The sequence below is a fragment of the Ctenocephalides felis genome, unplaced genomic scaffold (assembly GCF_003426905.1).
Source record: "Ctenocephalides felis isolate EL2017-DRISC unplaced genomic scaffold, ASM342690v1 CF-g0.4_SCAFFOLD_01604, whole genome shotgun sequence".
NCBI lineage: Eukaryota > Metazoa > Arthropoda > Insecta > Siphonaptera > Pulicidae > Ctenocephalides > Ctenocephalides felis.
This window is the reverse complement of record NW_020537758.1, coordinates 51,085,543-51,113,296: the sequence shown is the minus strand read 5'-3', so window position 1 is coordinate 51,113,296 and position 27,754 is coordinate 51,085,543. Positions and strand designations below refer to the sequence as shown.

The following is a 27,754-nucleotide window of genomic DNA, read 5'->3' as shown; positions in this document are numbered from 1 at the left end:
CCAAAACCAATTATCTCACGATTCGCGTTCCTCTGCATTCTGCAGATAATCCGTATCGACCGCAAATATTTGATTACCAGAAATGCTTCTATACAACAACTTAATCTACTTTTGTAATTTATCTCTAGTGTGGTTTATTCTAGCAAAACTAATTTAACTAATTTGGAAATTGGAAATAAATGCAACACGCTCACAGTGCAGCTTATATAAAAATCTTTACTCGACATGTGAAACGTAAGCTAAGTTGATTAAATTGTTCTATTATACTATAAAAAATAGTATGCTATATTGCCTATATTTATTTGTATATATTAAATGAAATAGGTTTATAATATTTATATCGACAAAAATTTATTAGAGATTTTATTTTTTGCAAGTGTGTTTGCAAGTTTTATTTTTTACTCTTACATTTCCGGCAACATCGTATAATTGATCGTATTATAAAATTATGAAAGCATAAATAAAATATCCCCATCGGACGTGAACTTCAAACAATTAATAACAAAAGTTTTAAATTTATTTCTAGAAAAATAAAATAATTCTATAAAATTGATAAAACTTTAAATATTTCATGACATATCAGACATATTGAATGATAAACTCAAATAAATATATGTATATTTAAGAAATATGCCAGTTAGGATGTATTGTAAATGGCTTAATGTAATTAGAGGAAGCCAATAAAATAATAAAAAAAAACTTAAGTAAATAGAAACGCAAAGGTTTATACGTATGCCGTCGACTTTGTGTACATATTCACAAAAAAGCATTGAAAGATCTCTGACCTATATGAAATATAAACCGTTTTTGTTTTTTGGGCTAATTGAAATGATTAGCATTAAGGTTAGTTTAATTCGACTGTAATTTAACAAATTAGACTATATTTTTGTTATCTAGAGCTGAAAGTTGTTGAAGCTAAAAATTGTTGAAGTTAAAAGTTAATGTTATATGCAAGGGCAGATTATTAGTAATTTACCTTATGGGCCAAATCTCAGGTAAAATAAACCGTAACATGGCGTTGTTATGACAACGATATGTTACGCTCTTTCTTGGTAGTAAAAACTGTCAAAATGCTATGCACTATCAGACGTTTTCGCAGTTTTTTGTACCATTTTATACAATGAAAGGGGCGTTGCTATAACAACGCTATACTACGGTCAATTGTATCGGAGAAATGGCCTATTATTGTATCAAACATCATGAACATTATTTACTCTAGAATATTATTGATATATTATAGTTCTGTTTTACGGCAGGTAAAATGCGATATAAAAACACAACATTTTATTTGTCCCTATTCGTTTATTAATCAATTTTAATTCACAAATTTCATTGCTTTTGTGTGCTGTTCCTTGAATTTTAATTTTCATTTATATTTAACATCTACATTTTTGTTATTTTTATTGTTTCCGTCCTATTTTTCCTTCGGCAATTCGGCGGAAACTAGCCACTTTTGATAAAAAGGACCTAATCCAGTTTCCTTTCATTTTATATTTATACACCTAGTTCTTTTATTTCTCAATCGTTACAAAAATTTCTCATTTGTTGCCATATCAATCTCAAAAATTTACAGGTTTTGATTTCATTGTAATCTGGTGCATTTTATTATCCCAAATCAGTCTAGCGGTTTATACAGCCGAATCCAAGTCTGCTGTGATGGTTTCGAACGCAATCCCCATGTTTTCACAAAATGCGACCCGATATGTGAACCTGGATGCATAAACGCCCGTTGTGTGGGACCTAACAAGTGCAAATGCTACCCGGACCACGCTCAGGACTTGGCCGGCTTCTGCCATCCGACCTGCCCCATCGGTTGCCTCAACGGGGTCTGCTACGGGGACCGTTGCTCGTGCCACGAAGGATATGTACTGGACAACACAGGACGAATGTGTGTCCCGAAATGCAGCCAAGGATGTGCTAATGGTAATAAAATACGTTTTTTTATACCACACGACATAGTGAATCATAGTACTTTTGTAATTGCCTTATTTTCCATGAGTCACTAAATTGTACTGTATATTCCTTAATAGCAAGTTATAGCTTTCAGACCATTTATACTCATGAGATGCATTTTAAACTATTAAAATGTTAAAAGTATAATAATATAATACAAATTCCGACTTCGTTCGCTTTACGTTCGAATTTGACGTAAGAGTAAAAGCATATCTAATGGGCGTGTATTTAAAAAACGGAAAATACTAACTTAAACTAGTGGGGGGCATGGCATTGTGCCTAGGCAAATGGCTGGAACTTCCTGTACCAAAAATTATTGTTTTTTTAAAAGATTAACATTTTTGAAAAAAAAAATTACTCTGAAAAATTAGATTTTTGAGAAACTATAAATTTTTGGCAAAAATTTACTTTTTTTTGAAAAAAAAGACTTTTTGAAGAAAAATGTATTTTGAAATATCTTGGAAATTCTGAACTTTTTTTCAAAGCAATAGTACTGCTTTAACTGCATAGATTCGAAATATCGAAGCGGGTAAGTGCCGCGCCGCGCCGCTGTCTAACGGATAAGTATTGGTACGGAACCTATAGGAATGTAAACTTATTGTAAATACTTATTGTTGAAATCTCTATAAATTAAGTGATAATTTGATGTGCATATGTCTAATGATCATTTTTGACCGCCAGATAGCATTGTTTTTTACTTTTTTTTACTAGATCTCCAAAACCGCTAGACCATCCTTCATAAAAATTTGGTCAGTTCTTCATCTTGTTAATACAAGTAAAATATTTTTTGAATTATTCAAATCGGACGCTCCGTTCTCTTAAAAACTGAGTTACCGTTTTTGGCACTTTTTGCCCCATATCTTCGGAACGGCTAGTCCTGCCTTCGCCAAAAACTAATCAGCATGTCTCCTTGTCAATACAAATCGAATGTTTTTTGAATTATTCAAATCGCTTCATTCGTGTTCCCGAAATCGTCGACGAAAATTTGTATCCGCACACACATACACACACGCACACATACACACATACATCAATTTTTTGTAAGGTATGCCAAAATATTCAAAAACCTTTGAAACGTAAAGATATATAAAAAATATCATTTTCGATTTTTTGCGATTATTATAACTTACACTACGAGAAGTTAAAAATAATTTTAAGAAAAAATGGCTATGTACTTTGCTAATTAAGTATCGTAACCTACAAATAATTTGTAAGTTTTAGTGTTAACCTGAGTATTGTGTACTTAATTTGTATGCTTTGATAGGTTTTGATAAGTTTATATAGAAGAATAGTTTCAAGTAAAAAAAACCAGTAAAATTGTATCATTTTTTAAATTAAGATAAGAATATAAGATATAATTTAAGAATATAAATAAGATTTATGAAGTGTTTTGATAAAAGACCGAGTAACGCCCAATTGACAATGCTACGTTACGCTGCTTTCTTGGTAACAAAAACTGTCAATAGCTAAATATTTGCTATGCAGTTAGGCGATTTAGATATAGAACCAATCCTAGAAAACAAACAAATATTAAAGATGTCTGTATTTCTGATGCGTATTTATAACACATCTATGAAGCTAAGTTTTATGTGTAAAACGCTTGACTGCACAGAAAAATCATTGCATTTTGTAAGTTTTTACTACAATTATTTTTATATGAAGATCATATATTTATTTTATATGAAGAAATAAGCTTTTTTATTGTAGCGCTATGTTAACGTCTATTTTAGTCTAGAGCCCCTAAATTCATTTATTTAAAAAATATATTTAAGAATTCCATTTCAATGTTTCAAGTAATTCTAAATAGACTGAAGTATAAACCTTATTCTTCCCCAAATTAGTTTATGTTTTATAATAAACGCTCTAAGTGGGAAATTTATTACTATTATAAATATATATGAATTTTAGCAACGTAATTTCATAATTGTATGAATCTATTTACTTAAAAATATGTTAATGTTATCAATTGGAAACAACGATACAAATTTTAGGTTTAATTTTTATAAGCTTTTTATTAACTTTTTGTGAATCATCGATATTTTTTTAAAAATTGACTAATAATAATATAAAACATAGTAAGTATTTTTAGGTTATATTTATCTGCTTCCAAAAAAATTAAGTAAAATTGTAACTAAAACTTGATTTGAACTTAATAATTTTGTATGAAGCTTACTCGATAATTTTACATTATAAACATTTACATAAAAGATTCAAATTACACACACGTTATTTGCTTTGTACTTATACAATACGATATTTATCTGACAAATACATCATTTTGCTAAAACAAAATACTGAAAATCAATATGGAAATAAATATGAATAACAAACAGATAAAATGATTCTGCTTTTCTGTTTGCATATCATGATTTACAAGTAATTATTTTGAATGTGAAATTGTGTTTAAATTGAAACAAATGAAATGAGCAATGAATATATTGAATATTTAATTTTGTTGCGCATCATAATAAGATTGCTAATTGTTAATATTGTTGCATGCTTTTTTATGTTTCCCAAATACTTTTTACAAAATTATTTTGTATTTTGTCAAATTTTGAACGTATGTTATGTTCTATTTATATATTTTTTATTTATATATAAATTACAATCTGTCTATAAAAAACATTGAGTAATTGATTTGGAAATTAACAGTAGCATTTTCTAGGAAGAAAACTCAACGGTTTGTTTTATACTTGTGTACTACATTCTACTCTAAATATCTTATTTTACAAAAATGTTCTATTTATATGTAATAAAAATTGTGTCTATTTTATCTAGGAAATTGCACAGCCCCCGAAACTTGCACCTGTATCGCGGGTTTTGTTCGCAATGAAGTCGGCCAATGCGTCCCTCACTGCACCAACTGCCATCACGGAGACTGCGTCGCCCCAGAGGAATGCAGGTGTCACCAAGGGTACGCGAAGGAAGAACATATATGCGAACCGCAATGTCCCAGGTGAATTATTTTATCAGGATTTGCATGTGAATAGACGGAAAAAGCAATATTCAGAAAATCAGAATAGAGCTTTTATGCTTTGGGGAAATTTTGTTTATTAAAGAATTGATTGTATTTGGGTATGATTTGTTATATCAATATTGTGCATAGCGAAAACTGAAAATAATAGAATATTAATTCCTGGAACATGAATTCGCTATCTCGGGAATTATTGGAATTTTTGGGTAAAGTAATTTAACGAAAGATTAATAAATAGTGGAATTGTCTATCGAGACCAACATTAGCACAATTAAATGACTAATATTAACCATTATGCAACGAATGTCGTCCACGGACGACATCCACAAGACGTGCTGTGTGTATTGAAGCCGCTGGTGTGTTTGCCCTTGCTTCAAGATTTCTCTATAAACTATTGAAAATTCTAATTTTTGTTGTAATTTCTAGTTCATTGGAAGCGTAATTTTTATTTTTTAACATATTTTTATTGATAATGATAGAAATACCTTAAAATATATCACTGTGCCGGTCCGTTTAATAATGCAACTGAGAGGTTAAATGAAAGGGTTAAATGTAAACTCAGCTCAAATAAGATAATATTATTAAACTATACAATAGGAATATGAGATAATCAGCGAAATTTCTAATTCATCAGATCTGATGTAAATAATTAAATGAATCAAAAATATTTTATTAGATCATAATTACGCGACGACAGATTTTACCAAGTTTTCTAAATTTAAACTCTATATATAAAAATATAGATAAGGTAAAATTATACAATTTTACATATGTTTTTTGTCCGTTGAAATTTTTGGATGTTTGAAAACAGTTTTTGTGAATTAGTAGCATAACATAAAATAAAATTGGATTTAATTAAAATTAAATTGAGACATAAAATATAAACAAAGAATAACAAATTTACGTTATTTACGTAATTTTTAAATGAACCTAATATCATTCACGTATGTAAAAGTAATATTAGGCAATCAAAACAAGTTCTGATTCGCCCCATATAAGCGGAATAATAAATTAATGTAATTTCAATTATCATTCAAGTGGCATTGTGTCTAAAGGCAAGTCGCATGGATATATATCATAAATAATATATTAACATAGAGCTCAGCTATTCAGTTCAACTTATAACATGCGCATAATTCCAAATTGTAAAGAATTTTTATAATTAATCCATTTATCGTAAAACTATAATTGGTCAAATTATTTTACATTCTGTCGACAAAACTTGTATCGTATGTTCATGTGCACGATGTGGAACAAAGCGGTACCGTTTCGTCTTTTCTGCAAATTATGCAGCCCCTAAATTCTTCAAGGAAAAGGGTCGATTGTATTGTTCTTTTTTTTTTTTTTTTTTTTTTTATTTTCTTATAAATTACAATCTGTCTAAATTAAAAGACATTGAGCAATTATTTTGACAAATAACATTAAATTATAAAAGGAAAACCCAGTGGTTCACCATTTATTAGTGTACTAAATTATATTATAATTTTGGTATAATAAAGAAAAAAAAAAGAAACTCAAATAAACATACAATTATAAACAAAGTAAAAAACAAAACAAAACACACACCTATTTTAAATAATATTGTAGAACAACTTATTACTGATTAATTTGTTAGATTTATTAATTGTGTTCTTTTTAATCTTATATTGTGTGTGGTATTGTAGAGACTTGCAATCAGTTCGTTTGGATGGTGGTCAACTTTAGTCTTGAAATTATGGGCACTCTTTCTAATTTCTTCACTGATTGTCAGTGTATCCGTGTCTTGGTGAATTAGCCACGTCGGTACATACCTTGGCGCGGATATTGCTTGCCTGAGTATTTTATTTTGAAAACGTTGCATTATTTGCAAGTTACTGACTTTAGCAGCACCCCATAGATGGATGCCATACATCCAAACTGGTTTCAGAATAACTTTGTATAATAAAATTTTATTGTACATCGACAGTTTTGATCTACTACTGAGGAGCCAATACATCGACCTTCGAAGGTGTTCTAGATGTTCACGCTTTTTTTGAATGTGGATTTTCCAGTTCAATTTCTTGTCCAGATACATACCCAAATACCTTACATGATCTTGGCTTGGAATTTGTTCGTTATAAATTGCGACAGGTGGGCATGTATCTTTCCTAAGAGTAAACGTAATGTGAACAGATTTTGAATTATTAATTGTAAATCTCCATAAAGTAAACCATTTTTCAATTATATCAAGGTGTGACTGCAGCTGCGTTGAAACCGTAACAGGATTTTGATTTCGGGTTATAATGCATGTGTCATCCGCGAATAATGCCAGATTAGTATTGGTAAATTGAGGAAAATCAGCAGTGTATAGTAAAAACAGCATAGGGCCTAGGACACTTCCTTGTGGTACTCCCGCGTTTACTTCTCTTAATTCTGACTGCGTGCCACTTATATCAACATAAAACTTTCGTTCGCAAAGATATGATTGTAGTAGTGAGTAAGTTGAATAAGGTAGATTTATTTTTATTTTATACAAGAGACCTTTGTGCCAGACTTTGTCAAACGCCTGAGACACGTCAAGAAATACTGCAGAACAGTACTCCTTACAGTGTAAGGCTGCGTTGATGATGTTAACAACTCGATGGACTTGCTGTAAGGTCGAATGCTTTGCCCGAAAACCAAATTGATAATTTGGAATTATATCATTGGAAATTATATGATCATTTATTCAACTCAAAAGCAATTTTTCGAAAATTTTTGATATAATCGGCAATAAACTGATAGGTCGATATGATGGTGCTAGGTGTTGGTCTTTTCCAGGCTTCAGTATTAGTATGATTTTTGCAATTTTCCATGCTGTAGGAAACTTACGAATCCTCAGTATTGCATTAAAGACGATGGTAATGAATCTGAATACAATGGCGGGTGATTCTTTTAGCATTTTCATTGATACTTTGTCATGGCCAGGAGATTTACCAGTTTTGGCTTTGTTGATTTGACGTTTTACTTCTGATAATAAAATTTTTGTAATTGAATCTTCGTTTCGAGGTTTATTCTGTAGATACTGGTGGATAAAATATTCAGCATCGTCTGTACAATTTTGAGGAGCTGGATGAAAAGAATTAAATAGATGATCCGCAAAAATTTGTGATTTATCTATTGGGTTTCTAGCCCAGGATTGATCTGATTTCCTTATAGGTGGAATTTGTCTTATTGGATTTTTGATTTTTCTAGTCGCCTTCCATAATGAGTAGTTGGTATCCTGATTTGGAGTAAGATTGTTCAAGTAATTATCGAATGATTCATTTTTGTGCTGAAAAATTAGTGCCTTTAGGTCTCTGCAAGCTTTATTATACCTTTTTTTATCTTCCGGTGAGCGGGTTAATTGCCAAACTTTACGCAATTTTCTTTTAATTGCAATGTTTTGTTTAATATTTATAGGACACAATGATTTTCGATTGCCTGCGAACTTGGGAGTAGAATTTTTAGCCGCATCTTGAAATATACTGGTTAGATTGTTTATTGCATTGTTGATATCATGTTCATGTTTGAGGGAAATGTTACAGTTCACTTTGCTTTCAATTATATTTCTAAAAGCAATCCAGTTTGTCAAATAATTTGTTAGATGGTGATCACTTAAGCCAGACTTTAAAACTGTTGAATAATTCAATATTACTGGGGAGTGATCAGAAGTTAAATCCAGACATGATTCAATTCTCAGTAAATCTTCATTAATATTTTTAACTACAAAAAAGTCTAAAAGGTCTGGTAATTTACTCAAGTCACTTGGCCAATATGTCGGTTCCCCAGTTGAAATAGAATTATAGTTATTTGAGTCGATTGATTTAAGAAGTTCACGACCACGTGGCGTAATTAACCTCGAGCCCCAAGAAGTGTGTTTGGCATTGTAATCACCTCCTGCTATAAATTTATTACCCAATTTACTGAAAAAGTCTGAAAATTGATTTTTTGAAATAATATGCTTCGGAGGACAGTAGAGAGCTGAAACAGTGACCGCGCACAATGATAAGTCAATGCTAACACATGTTGCTTGCAAATAATTTTCACAGATTGGTTCTAGCTCATAATGACGAATATTAGATCTTATTATTATTGCCGATCCACCGTGTGCTGTTCCATCTGGGTGTTCAGAGCTATAGATAGTAAAGTTAGGTATTCTTAAATGACATTTTTCTTTTAAATGAGTTTCTGATATTAGTAGCATATCGATTGAATTGTGTGATAGAAAATATTTAAGTTCTTGTATGTGTTGATACAAGCCATTGGCGTTCCATAAACAAATTTTCAGTGATGTAGCCATTACTTATTTTTTGAAAGGATGGTTGTTAATAGATTGAGGATTATACTTATTTGTTCTGCTAATGTTTTGATCATTTGTTTTAGTTCTGAAATGTCGTTGTTATTGTTGTTGTTGTTGGTATTGTTCGTTTCATTGGCGTTGTCCGTTGAAGTTTGATTTGTATTCGTATCTTGGCGAGTTGCGTAAGCGAAGCTCTTTCCTGGTTGCACTAAATTATTTTCTTGCCTTTGTGAAAATTTGTGACAAAGAATTGGAAATTTCCTTTCAAGTTGCTCTTGGTAGACTCTGCATCCTTTATAATTGGCTGGATGATTTCCGTCTGTGCATAAAACACATTTAACATTTTTATTAATTTTATCTTCCCAGGAACAATCTTTGGTTAAATGATTTCCTGCACACTTTACACATCTAGGCAATCTAAAACAATAGTTTTTGGAATGTCCTAGACGTTGACAGTTTGAACACTGTAGTATTTCACGGGAAAAGTGTCTTGGCTCAATCTCAACACTGGTATTGTAGAGGAAATTAATTTTGTAAAAGTCTGTATTGTTTGGCTTCTGCTCTAAATCTATTGAAAACATATTAAGCGGGTATTTTGTGTACCTACTTTTTATATTTGAGATATTTATTACCGTATGTCCTAGTTTCTCAATTTCAGTTTTTAACATTTCCGTATCTGTGCTATGGTGCAAGTTTTTAACAACGACTTTCAGTGGCCTTTTAGTTCGGTTTTGGAAAGAATGCATTTGGGTATTTCTGATTTTTAGTAGTTTTAAGATCTTGTTATAAGTTTCTGCATTTTCTAAAGTTAATTTCACTTGTGTCGCATTTATTATTTTAATTTTATGTCAATTTTTGGCTTCAGTATCAAGCAGTTGAGTAAGGGGCTTGATATCGCGAACTTCATGGATAAAAATTGGTGGTGGTCTTATTACATTAGTAGTATTTTGTATGTTCGCAGTTTCTTCCCTACTTAAAATCTCAAAAGAATTTTTAGTAGGGGTTGGGTTGAGCCAATAGACGGAACTTGTGGAATTATTTGTATCGTTTTCATTCATTTTTGCATTCCTGGTTGATTTTTTAACTAATTTAGCTATATTGGTATCATTGATATTATCAAATTGATGCCTTTTTTATGCATAACTGTTGTCCAGCCCTGTTCTTGATTGGATGACGCAAGTTGTACATCCCCGACTTGATCGGCACTGGTGTCTTGTTGAATGATATCGCTTGTGTCCATTTCAGATGTATTTACAATTGCATTGCTGTCGTTGTTTACTTTTTTGGTTCGTTCCAAATATTCATGGAATTCTCTCATTTGCTGAATAACTAATTCGGTATTATTACGGGTATTGTCTTGCAAAACCTTGTTGACTTCCATTATTGGCAACGATGATGTTGATGGACACTCCGAAGGGTCGTTCATATTCATATTTGATAAAGAACACATACACTAAAACACTGATTAATATTTCACACTATATTAATATTCAATATATTCAATATATATATATAAAATGAATTTAACACTTTTGATAGACGTAGTTTGTTTATAATCCGAGCATATCCCGCAAGGGGAATGCGCACATTTAGAATGTCAACAATACACGTATAATTTGAATGCACACCGTTTTATCAAGATAATGTTATGAGATTATGCAACACTTACACTTTAATTCTACTGCTGACGATGCGTTCGCTTCAACGTCCGAACAATGAATGTATTGTTCTTTTTATACCTATAATCTTTATTGTACAGTTGTACACTGTTGAAACAAACTTCTCTTTAGGGTATTTAAAACTAGCTGTAAGTGGAATTCTGTCTTAAGGCAATTAAGGCATCGTGCCAAGGCAAATTGCTGGAACTTCCCGTACCAAATATTATTAATTTTTTAAAAACGATTAACGTTTTTGAAAAAAACGTACTTTGAAAAAATAATATTTTTGAGAAACTATATATATGGACCAAAAATTACTTTTTTTTGAAAAAAAAATTTTTTTTTTAAAAAATAATTTTTTTTAAATTTTTTTTTTTTTGAAAAAAAATTTTTTTTTCTTTATTTTGACATATTGTGGAAGATCTGAACTTTTTTTCAAAGCAATCGTACTGATTTAACTGCATAGGGACAAAATATAAAGCGCGTAAGCGCCGCGTCGCTGTCTAACGCATAAGCATTGGTACGGAACCCATAGGAATGTTAACAAAATGTATACTTATTGTTAAAATCTCTATAAAATATCTGATAATTTGATGTGCATATGTCTAATGATCATTTTTGACCGCCAAATGGCTCATTTTTTTACTTTTTCCTCCATATCTCCGAAACCGCTAGACCTACCTTTATGAAAATTTGATCGATTCTTCATCTTGTCAATACAAGTGAAATGTTTTTTGAATTATTTAAATCGGACGCTCCGTTCTCTTAAAAACTGAGTTAACGTTTTCGGCACTTTTTGCCCCGTATCTTCGGAACGGCTAGACCTGCCTCCGCCAAAAACTAATCAGCACGTCTCTTTATCAATACGAATCGAATGTTCTTTGAATTATTCAAATCGGTTGATCCGTGTTCCCGAAATCGTCGACGAAAATTTGTATCCGCACATACATACACACACGTACATACATACACACACACATACACACACACATACACACACACACACACACACACACACACCCACACATACATCCATTTTTTCTAAGGTATGCCAAAATGTTCAGAAACCTTTGAAACGTAAAGATATATAAAAATTTTCATTTTCGATTTTTTTGCGATTACTATAACTTACCCTACGGGAAGTTAAAAAAAAACCATACATATAGGTCTGAAGAAATAGTATCCGCAAAGTTTCTAGTTGAAAGTGGCATTTTGCCGTACGGCAAGTTGTAGAAACTTCCCGATAGTTGTGATAAAATAATTGATTTAAACAAATGAAATTTAAATTTAGATATTTCGATAAAATTTTTAACTGTTTATTTAAAAAATAAACTTTTTGCTTTCAAATCTAAACATTGCGATTCCAATTGATTTCTGACTAACACATTTAAATTATATACGCATTTTAATTATGATGCACAGACACGTGTTTGAATGCCCTGAAATTGTAACTTATTATTCCTTATATTAATTAATTTATGTAATTCTCTCAAATTTTGTAACTTTGTGTAATTTAAATTTTGACTTATCACATCACAAAATCGATTTTTGAAACAAATTTTGATCATATTTTTTCAAACTTTGAATTTTTTAAATTAAATGACTCGTCGTAGTGCCGTAATACCTTAGTATATTATTTGGGACTATGATATATAATATAAATATATAATAAAAAGGTTCATCCAAATCGTCGAAAAAATTTCAATAATTAGTAACAAATTCGATCTTCGCCAAAAACAAATCAGAATGATTTCCAACCAATATCTTTCAAACGGTTTTTGAATTTTTAAAATCGATTCAGGATAGTTGGCTAAAACATTGACGAAAATTTTTACACTTTTTATACTAAAAACAAAGAACTGGCTAGTCCGATCGTCGCGTAAAACAGATAAATGCTAGTCCTCATCGAGTTACATCAAACAGCTTTTAAATTTATGAAATCGGTTGAGCCTTTTTCAAAAAAAACGTCGGTGAAAGACCAAGAATCGTCTCGCATACACCCACACACACTTTTTCCAAATTTGGCCTCATTCGATTCAGAATAACTTGAAACGTAAAAAACAAAATTAGCGAATCAGATTTTTGGGCGAAAACAAACTTTTCCTTTGGAAAGTTAAAAATTACGAAACGATCCACATTATATAGCTAGATAATAAAATAAATTCATACAAAATCAATAGAATTAATGCATATTTAGATTCAGTCAATTAAAGTGACTCATTATGCTGAGCATTTAAATATAATTAAATATTTAATTTAAAATATTTTAAAAACTGGTTTGAAACGAAATCTAAAAATATAACTCCAATTACATAGATTCTAACTAAAATGCACAAGTAGAGAAAATAATTTATGTAATTTAGGAACTTTCTGAAACGATTTAGGTAGCATGTAATCATGCGGTTCCCACAAGTTTTGAAACATCTATTTTCATGTGTATTCGACATTCATATTTGAAATTTAATTAAAACATGCATAACTAAAATAATAATTAAAACTTTAACATTTAACAATGCACCAAACAAATATTGACCGGAAACCATTCGTTGCGCATTGCCTTCGATATGCAATTAATAGCTGCCACTTCAGTTGACAGCATTTCGAGCGGGTCGATGTATGAGAAAGGTCAAGCTTATCTGCATAATGGGTGAAAGAATTTGATAATTTGCTTGTCATACAAATAAAATGGAATTGTCTTTGAAATGCATTTGATTTGATATAATGATAATGGGTGCATTAGAACTTAAATATTTAATCATCTTTAATCGACTCATATCATACAGATACGAACTATTAATTTACACTATAGCTAACGGTTTTTTTTTTTTTTTTATATCTCTTTATTTACAGCAATCAGAATACAAGGTATCCTATAAGCTATTGTGATAAATTTAACATATACACACACATGCATACGTACATGCACACAAACATACTCACACGCACGTTAACAAAAAAAGAAAATATATTATAGTAACCACTTCAGCAAGTGGTATACTAGTTGGCTCAGGTCCTTCGGCCATTTACTGGGAAAACTACGTATTTTAAGATCTAATGTTATAAAATTATCATATACACTAACATACGTACATACATACGCACAGACATTCACACACACACTCTCTCAATAAAAGATTTATAAATATTTAATAGAGGTCACTTCATCAAGTAATGTTCTGCTTAAATCAAATCACTCGGCCATTTCTTCTTCAATCTTCTGCTGTTTGGAGTTGCTAACAGTGGCGCCATTAGTGTGTTTGGATGGTTTTCGAGCTTCCGGTGATGTTTTTCACTGATTGATTTAATGACTTCATTAACGAACTGTATATTTAGATCGTTATGGATCATCTGATTAGTTACGTACCAGGGTGCTCCTGTGATCAAACGAGTAATTTTTGATTGCATCCGTTGTATAAGAGCAATATTTGATTTGCTTGAGCAGCCCCAAATCTGAAGACCATAAGTCCACAACGGTTTAATTATCATATTATAAATAAGGACCTTGTTTTCTAGAGATAATTTGGATCTATGTCCAATGAGCCAGCCGAGTTCTTTAACTCGCGTTTTCATTTGCTTAACTTTAGTGCAAATGTGATGTCGCCAGGTGAGTTTTTCGTCAAAGTGAATTCCAAGATATTTGATGGTGCTGACTGTTGGAATTTGATTGCCATTTAAGAACACTGCAGGACACGATTGTTTGTTAAGAGTGAAAGTAATGTGGCTAGACTTAGACTCATTGATGCCTATGTTCCACAGTTTGGTCCAATCTTCAATCAAATTAAGATGATACTGCAGTTTTAAACAAGCAGTACTAGGGTTGTCATCAGTGGATAAGATTGATATGTCGTCTGCAAAAGTGGCGATTGTGGTAATAGATGTTGTAGGAATATCGCGCGTAAACAGGGTGTATAGGAATGGACCCAACACACTTCCCTGCGGTACCCCTGACTTGATAGGAAATACGTCAGACGACGAGGAATTAACCTTGATTATAAACTTTCTGTTGACAATATATGATGTTAAGATATTATGATACTTTACTGGTAAGTAGAGTCTAATTTTTGTGACGAGTCTGTCGTGGCACACTTTGTCGAATGCTTGTTTGACGTCCAAAAAGACGGCGGTGCAATATTGTTTGGATTCGAATGAGTTATAGATATGACTGGCAATCCTGTGACACTGCTGTATGGTTGAGTGCTCTTTACGAAATCCAAACTGGTGATCAGGGAAGATATTGGATTCCTTCAAAATATCTTGTAGTAACAGTTTTTCTAAAATTTTTGACAATATAGGAAGAAGGCTGATTGGCCTATAAGATGTGACTAAGTGTTGATCCTTGCCAGTTTTTGGAATCATCTTTATTAAAGAGGTCTTGAATTGATTTGGCCAGTAGTCAAGTCTCACAATAGCGTTGAAGATATAGGTGATTATAATGAATCCTTTTACAGGCAATTCTTTGAGCATTCTGGGAGATATTTGGTCTATTCCAGGCGATTTTTTTGCTTTAACTTTCTTTATTTCACTAACTACTAATTTGAGAGACAAGAAACGTTTCTCGCTTTCGTGACTGCTATTATGGTCTAAAGCAGGACTAATGTTGACATTATAATTTGATAAATTGTTAGGCCGAAAAACTGTAGCTAAGTATTCGCAAATATATCTGCTTTGTCTTTGTCACTTCTTGCCCATGCAGAGGTCTGGGTATCCATACGAACTGGAGGATTTTGAAAGTTAGGTTTAAGTTTATTTTTGACGGGTTTCCAGATAGAATTGTCAAAACGATTCAAACTGGATACATAGTTATTAAATCTCACTTGATTGAGTTCCTTTAACCTTGCTTTCAACTTGTTGCTCAGATTATTGAAAATGTTTTTGTCTGTGGGCAAATGACTATGTTGCCACCTACGCCTAGCTTTTCTTTTTTCTGCTATGAGCCTTTTTATTTCATATGTTGTTGTCTGGCAGGAGTTTTCTGTCGTAACAGGAGTAGGAGTAGCAAACTTTGCAGCATCGTATAGAAGAGTATTAAAGGAATCGATGGTGTTTTCGATATCAGCGGAATTTTTAAGTTTAACTTTGAGGTTAACTTTGTCTTCTACGAACTTCCGGTAGATGTCCCAGTTTGTTTTATGGTTGCAGATCCTAGAGGAGGGTTTAAAAATACTTGCCGAAGTGCTTATGCTGGCTATTACTGGACTATGGTCAGATGATAAGTCGTAGCTTGCTCGTACTTCCTTGTGAATTGAGCTTATACCCGATGATACAAAAAAGTCCAATAGATCTGGTTTTTTGGCAGGATCGCTCGGCCAGTAGGTGGGGGAACCTGAAGAAAGAACACTATAATTGAGTTTATGTATTGTATCATATAGCTGTTTTCCTTTAGGATTATTTAATCTTGAGCCCCAATTGACGTGTTTGCTGTTGTAGTCTCCGCCGGCGATGAAATGACTACCTAGTGTAGAGAAAAAATCTTGAAATTGTAAACTGGTTATATTGTGCCTCGGCGGACAATAGACTGCAGAAACACATAAGTTGAATGAATTCATTTTTAATGAAATTGATGTGGCTTGCAAAATTTCAGATTCGTATTTATCCAGTTCGTAATGAAGAAGATTAGATTTTACAATAATGGCAGTCCCACCATGTGCGGTGCCATCGGGATGGTTAGTGAAGTATGTCTTGTAATTTGGTATATAAAAGTTTGAATACTTGGTGAAGTGTGTTTCACTAATTAAAAAGATGTCGATATTGTTGTGTCTCAAAAATAATTCTACTTCGGCTTTGTGTTGATACAAGCCGTTAGCATTCCATAATCCTAAGTTTAAAATATTAGCCATTATTTAGCTTTATTAATGTTGATTAATGTTGATAACATTTTGACAATCATGGTGTTTTGTTCCATTAACTGGCTAAACATATTTCTAAATTCAGTCAGGAAATCAGACATCGATGGAGAATTACTGTTGTTAATGTGATTTTGATTGTTGTTAAATAGGTTTGATTGCGATTTTATTACCTGAGCATAAGACATATGCTGAGGATTTGCGTACTGAGAAATTCTATTGTTGTGTAGGTTGGATTTGTACCGGTTTGCATTTGTGTGTAAATAAGTCCCGTTACTTCTGCCTATTGTTGCTTGATCGTTATCTGCACCGACAAGGTGAAGGTAGTAAGAACACCCTTTGTAGTTTGCGGTATGATTATCGCCGCAATGATAACAAAGGGGCGGGGCTTCAGCTGCTTTTGTACACTTTTTAGACTCATGATCAGAGCCGCATTTTACACATATAAATCTGCGGTTGCAATAACGCTGGGTATGGCCGTACATTTGGCACCTTACACACTGCGGAATATTAGATGATCTTATTGGGGGCTCAAAATGAATTATTTGGTTTAACATTTTATTCATTTTAAAAATTGACGAATTGTTTTCTTTGGGTTCTAAGTCTATGTAAAACATGTTCAGCAGTTGTTTAGTTTTCGGATGTATGATATTAGTAATATTTCTGACAGGATGACCTTCTTTTTCAATTGCGGCTTTGATATCATTTTTATCTGTGGCGTAGTGCAGATATTTGAGTACAACCCTGTATGAGCGTTCCGCTTTTATCTGGTAGGTATGAAAAACGACGTCTCTTTCACGCAGAAATTTAACAAAATTGCGGTAGTCTTCTATTTCAAAAATGTTGAATTTAATAGTTTTATTGGGTAGGTATTTAGTGATGTATTTGTTTTTATTAATAATTGAATTAATATCCGCTATCATAAGATTGTAATCTCGAACCCCGTAGACAAATAAAGGCGGAGGAGTAGATTTTTTATTATCTGTTGCCTCGTCTGATGGTTTAGAAACTTTGTTTTCTAGAGCGCTGAATTTGTTGGCTAATTTTATGGGAACGCTTTCATTACTTACTGCGTTGTTCGGGCGACGTCTTTTAGCGGAAGTTACCTCTTGCCATGGGTTTTTATTCGTGTAATCAATCACATCGCGTGCAGTGGACTCTGGATCCATTGTTGCTATTGAAGACAAATTACTTGTTGATGGAATGGGAGTTGGATCCGACGATGTTGATCTGTTTACTGCATCATCGTTATTTCTTTTTGTAGTCATCTGGTTCAGAACTAGTTGAGTAGAATTATTTTGGTCTTCGTGAATGATGTTAAATGATTCCACAATTGGTATTGTGGAGTGATAATTTATAGTACTCCCTGACGGGAGCACTATATTTAATTAAAAAGCACTGAATTCACAAGTAAAGTCACTTACTAGATCAAACACTACACTAAACTGTGACTAAATAAATGCTGTTTATTATGCTTGTTGATTGTACTCAGGTATTGTATAATCGATGTGTTCGCTTCGAGCGCTGAATGAAGAATGAAAAGCTAACGGTTTAAGTTTGAAACTTAAAACTTTTAACCCTAAAAATGGTTTGCCATTGTGAATAATTTAATAAGAAATCAACTAAAAAAATGATTTAACAAACGATGAAAATAAGCAAACGAAACAAAAAGAGTTCAACTAAAATAAAATAATATAATATAAGAGGACAAATCTGCGATACAATAGAAATATTATTAATAGTAATTAGTAATTCTTCGTAAGAATTCGAAGTAATAAGTAGTCAAAGTAATTCTAAGTAATCAGTAGTTTCACACATAGAACCTAACTTACAAAACTCATGAACGTCAAATAACAATTATATCATTATTTACGTCAAATAACTATTATATCAGAAATGCATCTTTCTGATGTCTCATAACACATACGTAAAGTTAGGTTTTATATATGAAACTCCTGATCACACAGAAAATACATAGTTGACAAATTATTTCTACCAATTCATATAAGGTAGACCCGTAACATAGCGTTACCTTAACTATTTTGTAGAAAAATTGCTCCCTAAAATTCAGAAACATATATGATTATGAAATAATGAAACTTTTTCATTTTATATTAAAGAAGAAAAAAATTCGATAAATGTACAATCAAAAACATAAAACTTTGGTCATGTATAAAACCAATTTTTTTTCTAAATTTTTGATCAAAACCTTTGATTTAATATTTATTTTAATTGCATTTTATTTATCTTATAATTATTATATTTATTCTAATTGTATTTTTATTTCTAAATATTTCTTTCTAAAATATACAATTTTGATTATTAATAGTGATTATTATTTATATTCAGTTATTGATAGCTTTCATTAAAAAATTTAAATCATTTTTTTCTCTAATCCAGCAATTCACTTCATAGCTCAAATTCCTACAAAACTAGTTTTTAATTGTATTTCTAATTAAATATCGCGACGACATGTTCGTACAACTATTTGACCAAAATAACAACTGAATTGTACATTATATTAAATTTCAATCGGTTGGCCAATATTAATAATTTGCCGTTATCATATGATACTCTACTGCATTTGTATCATTTTAAATATTACTAGAAATTTTCTGGATCATTTGTATTAGTTTATATGCAAAGAGAATCGTGGTGTTATAATAGTATATTTCTACGCCTATTTATCCTTGATGAAAATACATATCAAACAAATATTAATTATATTTACTACATAATATGTTCTATCGAAATTGTTTCATCAACGTCGACTAAAATGCTTTGTTTCATTAAAGTACATAAAATTAAAATGAAGTTTGGTAATGCTTTCCATATAAGTATAAATATAAACTAATAATAAATATAATAATGACATATATAAATTTCTAAAAATGATTCAAGAAAATTCAAGAAAAAAAGAAGCTATGATTAGAATTAATGTTAATATGTATTTTGTTAACAACATAATACAATATTTTAACGTTGTCTCAAAATATCTTGAATTTATTAATTGTTTATAAAATATATTTATTAATGTTTCATAGATGAAATATGAAGTTTGGCATACTTTTGGCATTTGATTTTATTTATTACCAAAGTAAGAAAATAATAAGTATACAAAAGTATTACTTGTAATTGTAAGTTGTAACTACTAATAAAAATGGAGGAATTAATTAATAATTAAAATAATTTCTATCGCAATGGTCAAGAATAAAAGTAGATATTATAATTTGAAAAATACATATTAACGGTGTCATTCCAAACTTTTCTCGTACTAAAAAAATATCTAGTTCTAACTATTTACATCGATTTTTAGTGGGTGTGTAAACGGCTATTGCGCGGCGCCCGATGTATGTGTCTGTAACCCTGGTATGGAGTTGGACGCCACGGGTAAGAACTGCGTTGCATTTTGCTCCCGCCCGTGCCTCAACGGCGAATGCACCGGACCCGACACGTGCACCTGTAAACGGGGCTACACTAAGGACCCATTGGACCCCACAGGAACGAAGTAAGATAATTGCAATTATAACTAGTTTTATGATCTAACGGCTATATTATACATCAAATAATTTTGATTGTGTTATATTAACACTAAACCTACCAAGGCCGGTCAAATTGAGCGTTTCAAATATCGCATATAACTTATTATTAGACATTTTTAAGCGTTCAAATACCATTATCAAACTATATGATAATTCCTAGGGTACACTAATAATATTTTCCTCACTTTTTGATTTTAGTTATTTTTTCTATTTTCTGAAAAAAATTTGTTATGTGGCCTAAACTACCGCGGTCGGTCAGTTTGACTGGTGGAAAATAATGCAATTTAGAGAATTGTTTTCATCATAATGGCCTACATTTATATAAAATATACCAAATGAACCAGACTTTAGAGAAAAGTTCTGGGTAGTGTGTGAAGTCAATAGTAAATAATGAATGGGTTTACCTATTTGAGCAACGACAAGTCAAAAGATTGCCAAATTCTTCAAGTAGTTAGTTCGTTATTCAAAAACTAATAAATTCATTAACAAATTTTGAAAAAAAAAATACTATCACATTTTACATAATCGAAAAATGCTTGTCTCAATATAAATGGGAGAAAGTAGCAGAAGTACCGAAAACTATTAGATTTTGTACTAGTACAAAGTTTAGCAAAAATGTGGCATATCAGATGGATAAGGATTGTAACATAAAGTCGAAAATTTGTAGATGCCAACTTAAGAAATATATCAACATTTTGATCCTAGTAAGATTAATGCCTAAATTGTTAATAGCGAGACGACAAGTAAAAGCAATTTTTGGCACGGATTTTTGTTCTAGTTGATTTTAATTTGATGATACATATTCAACATATTAAGAAAATCAAATTTGTATAAACTCTGTCCATCAGTTTGGCTTTGCGCGGTCGTAAAACTAGACAAATAAAATTTTGCGAAAGTTACGAAGAAATAAATATATTTGCGTCAAATCTACATTTCAGACTAAAATAATTGATATTTTATTTATTTATAATTTCTTTTAGAAATTATAAAAATAAATTTAGATAAAACTTAATGAATTTTATTTTATTTTATATACATTAAACAATAAATCAATAATTATCTCAATTAAATTCAAGTTCTGATACGAACTGTATTTGGATAGTATTTAATAGACTTTTTTTAGTCTTGTAAAATTTTCTATTTAAATTTCTAATTGAATTTAACATTTAATCGAATCTTTCATCTTATTTAGTAGAAACTCAAAATGTAGTTTTATGAATCACTTAAATAATTCATATAGAACAGGTTAAGTTGTCAGTGTAAAAAAATTTGAAATTACCAATTCATTAAAAAAGGCTAATTTACAACTTTTATTTGTATCTTGCATTTTGTAAATTATAAATTACAAAACTTAAATTATAAAACATTTTTAAAACCACTGAAATAGTGTTTATTATCGATAATAAGATACTTAATTTTAAATTGGTTTCAATGCATTTTAATTTGCATCCTTTTTTTCAATTTAATTTAGAAATATGTATTTCATTGCATAGTATAGTGCACATTTTCAGGATGTTGCCTTAAGATTTTTACCCTCAGGTATTACACTCTTTCATAAATTAGATATACTATTACAATTGATTTAATATACGTGTTATGTTCTATATAAGACATTTGAAAAGAAAATCAAAGAACTGGTTTGACGATTTATTTAGCAAAATCCCAAATGACATAGTCCCAATTGACCATGACTTTATCGATAGTTGAATACTATTTTGCATTCATTGTTTGATTGGCATTTGATTTAAAAAACTTTATAATTAAAAAAGATTATATAACTTAACCTTTTTTCAAATAGTTAATGTCTGATAATTGTTCGCTTTGATGATAAATCACAATTAAATAATTTCAACCACGTGTACTTGCGGCAAATTGAGCAATCGACAGCCACCGGAACAAAATAAGATAATTTCTATAGTTGACTAATAAATCGGACAAAGTCTCATCCTGTTATTTCATGGATTATTCATGAAATGTCGATATTTAGGATGATAATCTATGACATGTGTTACATTATTCATACTTTTTGAACACGGCTTAACTTATATAGTACACCCAATTAATTAATCGGTTGAGGTCTAGTTTTTTTATTTGACCTATATAAAATGTTTTATGTAACAACAAATATTTGAAACGACATTTTTTTCATAATTTTATAATTTGATGGATATTTCCATATCCTTAAAAATATTTTTGTAAAAAATCAATTATATTTGTATTAATTAATTTATTTATACATGGAAATGGAATCATATTCGTATGCAAATATCACCAGTTCAAGCTGCTTTAAAAAAATATCATTCTAAAACAAAAATGTACTTGTCTTATATTCAAAATGTATTGCAACGGTAAACTTATAAAATTTTATTAGTAATCGCAAAATATTAATGCAAACATTTCGCGTTTTTTATCTACAAGAAAGTATTTGCTTTATTTTAGTAGCATAAACAAAGTTTTTTTTAATCATGTATGAGTATATGATGAAAACAACAAAACAAAACATTGAAATACAAAATAGCATAGGTAATTTAAACTTAAAATATGATACATTTTTATTTATAATCTCGCATAAAAAATAATTAAACAATAGTTGCATAATGTAGATATAATGTAAGTATTATAATAATTCTGATTTCACTGATAGTGAAATTCTGATCCATCATATCATATAAATAATGGAGTCTTTTTGTCACAAACGATTTTAAATACAAAAATGTTTGCACTTTTCTGCTAATTCTAATTATTTAAATCGGTTCAGCCGTTTTTGCAAACATCGACAAATAGTAAAAAATTGGCTCACATACACATACACACCTACTTTTTTCAAATTTGGTCTCATTCGATTCAGAATAATTTGAAACGTCGAGAAAACAAAATTGTCAGATAACATTTTCTCGCGATAACATAAACTTCTTCTCTGGAACCTTAAATGTTTTTTCATAGAGTACAATTGAAAACAAGTCCAGCTGAATGATTATAATGAAATCTCATACTACACACATTAGTCGTTAATTCCATACACAATATTCTCAATAAATCTTCCAATCACAAATGTTATTAATAGCCATTCAACGATGATTCACAAACACAATAGAATATATGTTCAAAGATGAAAATTTATTATAAGACGGGAATGCAACAATAGGCATAAAATTCATAAACTCTACAATCGCATATTTGTATAAAGTTTTGCGTTCATTGAACGATATATTATTTTATTGCTCAAATGAAAAAATGCAGCGCGCTTTATCGCTGTGAGTTGAATAAGAAATCAATATTTGCTATCGAATGAAATGTTAAATACGTCTTTCAAAGATAGAAATACTACGTTTTTATATTGGAAATAATAATTCAATTGATATCATTATTCCGAATTTTAAGAAGATTTAGCTTTGTCATATTTCTCTATAATTGGCAGCGGTTACGGCATGATGAATAAAAACGTTAGTTTGAATTAATTTGTTTGTAGATTTATGATAATTTATATAAAGAAATTTAAATGTTGGACTTATATATAAAAATGAAATATGAAAAATCTGATAAAATCGCAAAATTGTTGAAAGCAGATCCAGCGGTTTCGGAGATCCAATAAAAAAAGCAACTAGTGGTGTATGGCATCGTGCCTTAAGGCTAATTGCTGAAACTTCTCGTACTGTAACGACATGTTCGAGGAATACTAAATGTTTTCGAATAGTTTATTATAACATTGTCTAATATTTATAAGAATTATATAATTATATTTATTTAAAGTATATATTAGGTTGTCAAATATCTCCTTTCCGCTTTTTTGCTCTTGGTTTAAAATACAAAAAGGCGGAAGGGAGATATTTGACAACCTAATAAGTGAGCCTTAGAACTTTAGCAAGAATTAGAATTGAAATCTGAATTATTTTCTATATACTAAAAAAATTTTGAAAAAAAAAATTAAAATATTTTTTTCCAAAAGCAATTGTTTTGCCAACACACGCAGTAAGTAAATTTAGAAAATCATTCAAATCGGATGCTTAGTTCTCTCAAAAACTGCCATTTTTGCACATTTAGCTCTATATCTCCGAAACGGCTGGACCTGCCTCATTCAAAATTTAATCATCACTTCTACCCATCATTACGAATGTTTTTTGGATCATTCAAATCGGTTGATCCGTTCACTTAAAAACTGACATTTTAACACGTTTTACTATTTATCTCGGATGCCTCTGGATCTCTCTTCGTCAAAAACTTATCAGCACGTCTCGTCACCACTAGAGTTCGAATGTTTTTTGAACCATTCAAATCGGATAATCCGTGCGCCCGATATCGACGAAAAATTGTCTCCAAACATGCACAAATACATTCATTTTTTTCTGAGGTTTCCCAAAATGTTCAGAAACCCCTGAAACGTGAAGATATGCAAAAATTTTCATTTTCGATTTTTGGCCCATTACTATAACTTGCCCTACGGGAAGTTAAAAAAAAAAAGCTATTTGGCACATACAGTTATTAGATATTTTATAGAGATTTTAATAATAAGTACAAATTTTATTTATATTTCAATGGGTTCCGTACTAATCTTTATTTGTTAGACAACGATGTGGCGCTTACGCGCTTCGATATTTTATCTCTAAAACAGCTACGCAGTGCGAATACTTTGAAACCGGTTCAAAATTTTCAAAAAGACAAATTTTGTCAAAAATTTCGAAATTCTCAAGAATCTAAATTTTTTAAATCTTTTGAAAGAATGTCAAAATTTCCAAAAAAAATTCGAGCGTTTTAAAAATTCCAAATTTCAAAGCTTCTGCAATTTGCCTTCATGCGCCACCAGTTAGCATTCCGTGTTTTGTTGCTAGCTCTCGCCGCACAATACTGCGATTATTTTGAGTATATATACCGATCAGAAACACATCTTTGTAGAGGGTCTGGAGCTTCCTGGGAAACAGAGGTGGCAATGACTGCCTTGCGGAGTCAGGTAGTATTGTCGAATGTGTTATAGATATGTCTCTCTCGGAGAAGAAGAGAATATCATTGTTGATTTGACGTGAATGGTGTCTCGCACGCAAATCGTTGTAGAGAAAAGGTTCTCACAAATACCATGGAAGCAACGTTGACCTCTTTTGGTAATAAATAACTAAAAAATACGAAATTAGTGTATTTTAACTTTTTTTGTATTATTTATCTATTTACAACAATTTATATACTAAAACTAGTTGGTTTGGTATTTAGCCTTGAGGCAAGTTACATGAACTTCCCGATATGTTTGAATAATCGACCTAATCAATAATAAACAAATTTATTTATGAGTGATTAGAAGTATTCCGAGAGAATTACTCCGTTAACTCGGAGTATTTTCAAAAAGCAACTTTTCAAAATTTTTTTTTCAACAATTAATATATTTTGAACCAGTTTCCGTAGGATTTTAATAGTTTAGTTTGTTTATTAAGACCAAGTACTATATTGTTATACCAAGTGAATCGTTCAATTTTAATTTTAGCTAACGTCAAAAAAAACTACTCATTTTCTCAAACATTGATGAATTTTTAAAATTAAACTACTTGTCGTAAGGCCGTAATATTTTAGTAAGTTCTATAAGACCATGATAAATATGGCCAAAAAAAGTTCCATAAAAATCGCCTTAAATTTTTTGTTCAACAGCTAATTACAAGAAAACGACTCGGTAGATTTTCACCTAAAACTAATCAGTACCATTCCCAACTAATATCTTTCGAACAGTTTTTTATTATTAAAATCGGTTCGGTAGGATGAGCTTAAATATGGACGAAAAGTTTAACACTTCTTTCAAATTACAAAAAACGGCTTGGCAGATCGTCGCACAAAACTGACAAACGATAGTCCTCATCGAAATACATCAAATGGCTTTTAAATTTCTGAAATCGGTTCAGGCGTTATTGAGAAAACATCGATGAAAGGTCTAATTTTGACAAATGCCAAAAAAACGATACCAATTTTTGCAAACTTTGACGAATTTTCGAAGTTAAACCAATTGTCGTAGTCTACCAATCTACTGTCAAAAAATAATAATAAAAATCGTCAACAAAACTTTTTTAAACACTTTATTACAAGAAAATGGCTCGGCCGATCTTTCATAATCGGTTCAGAATTGCGGGCTAATTGCGTAGACAAAAATTTTTTCACTTTTCTGCCATTTATAAAGAAACGTCTCGGCCGATCGTCCCACAAAACTGACAAACGATAGTCCTCGCCGAGATACATCGAATGGCTTTTAAATTTTTGAAATCGGCCCAGCTGTTTTTGAGAAAACGTCGATTTACGGCAAAAAATCTGTTTACATACACACACACATATTTTTTCCAAATTTGGTCTCATTCGACTCAGAATGGCTTGAAACGTCGAGAAAACATAAAATTAGCGAATCGGATTTTTTGATGAAAACATAAACTTCTCCTTCGGGAAGTTAATAATACTAATAAAAATCCTAAGTTAGTGTACTCCAACTTTTTTTGTATTATTTATCTATTTACAACTATTTATATTCTATATCTATTTACAACAACAAAGACAGAAACTACTGGTTCTTGGCATTGTGCCTTGAGATAAATTGCTGGTACTTACCGTATCGTAATTTAAAATTTTCAAAAGCATTAAATTTTTTTGAAAACTATAAATTAGATTAGAGAATTTTGAAAAAAATAAAACTTTTCTAAATCTATTTGGAATTCAACATTTTTTAAATTTTGAATATAGAAGCTCGTAAGCAGTCTAACGGTTAAACATTACAAATCTTGGTACTAGAGATAGCAACAATATTTGTACTCAATAATGAAATCTCTATAAAATATCTAATAGTTAGATGTGCATATGCTTAATAATCATTTTGACCGCCAATGCATTTTTTCTTTTTTTATTAGATTTACGAAATCGCAAATCCTCGACCTAGACAAAAATTTTATTAGTTCTTCATTTCGTCAATTCATGATACATAATTGTTTATTGAGTCATTCAAATCGGACGCTCCGTTCTCCAAAAACTGAAAACGGCTTTTCCACGTATTTTTGAAACGGATGAACCTGCCTATGCCAAAAACTATACAGCATGTCTCCCCATCAATAGGAATCGAAAGTTTTTTCGGCTCTCAAGTCGGTTGATCTGTGCTTTCACTTGCATAAAACTCCGTCAAAACACTACCAGGGCCAGGTTGAGAGAAAATTAATTTTACAAATCTCCATCAATGATTAAGATAAATGTTATTGTATAATGATAATAAAAAAGTAATTCGTCCAAACAACAACCAAAATGTTTTCAAAAACATCTGATCCATATATTGTCCACTTAATTTGTAATTTTCGACTTCAATCAATTTGCTTTTTTAGTTTAAGTGCATTTTTGGAAATTATTATTTTTATTATTCCAGATGCATTGGTCATTGTCCCAATGGTTGCCCAAATGGAGTATGTTCTGGACCAAACTTCTGCATCTGCAACGTTGGTTTCGTAAAGGATCGCAGGGTGAAGGGAAGTCAGGTTTGCATTAGAAGGCCATAAACAAAATAA

The 27,754-nt window shown here is 30.9% G+C and overlaps 1 protein-coding gene across 1 annotated transcript; it reads left to right on the top strand.

Moving 5' to 3' along the window:
• Nucleotides 1–828: 828 nt before the first annotated feature.
• Nucleotides 829–27,754, top strand: LOC113373926 (von Willebrand factor D and EGF domain-containing protein-like). Its single transcript, XM_026614193.1, has 5 exons — nucleotides 829–843; nucleotides 1,620–1,923; nucleotides 4,732–4,909; nucleotides 20,024–20,215; nucleotides 27,616–27,754. Exons 1-5 carry the CDS (start codon nucleotides 829–831, stop codon nucleotides 27,743–27,745), a joined length of 819 nt encoding a protein of 272 aa, XP_026469978.1. The 3' UTR covers nucleotides 27,746–27,754.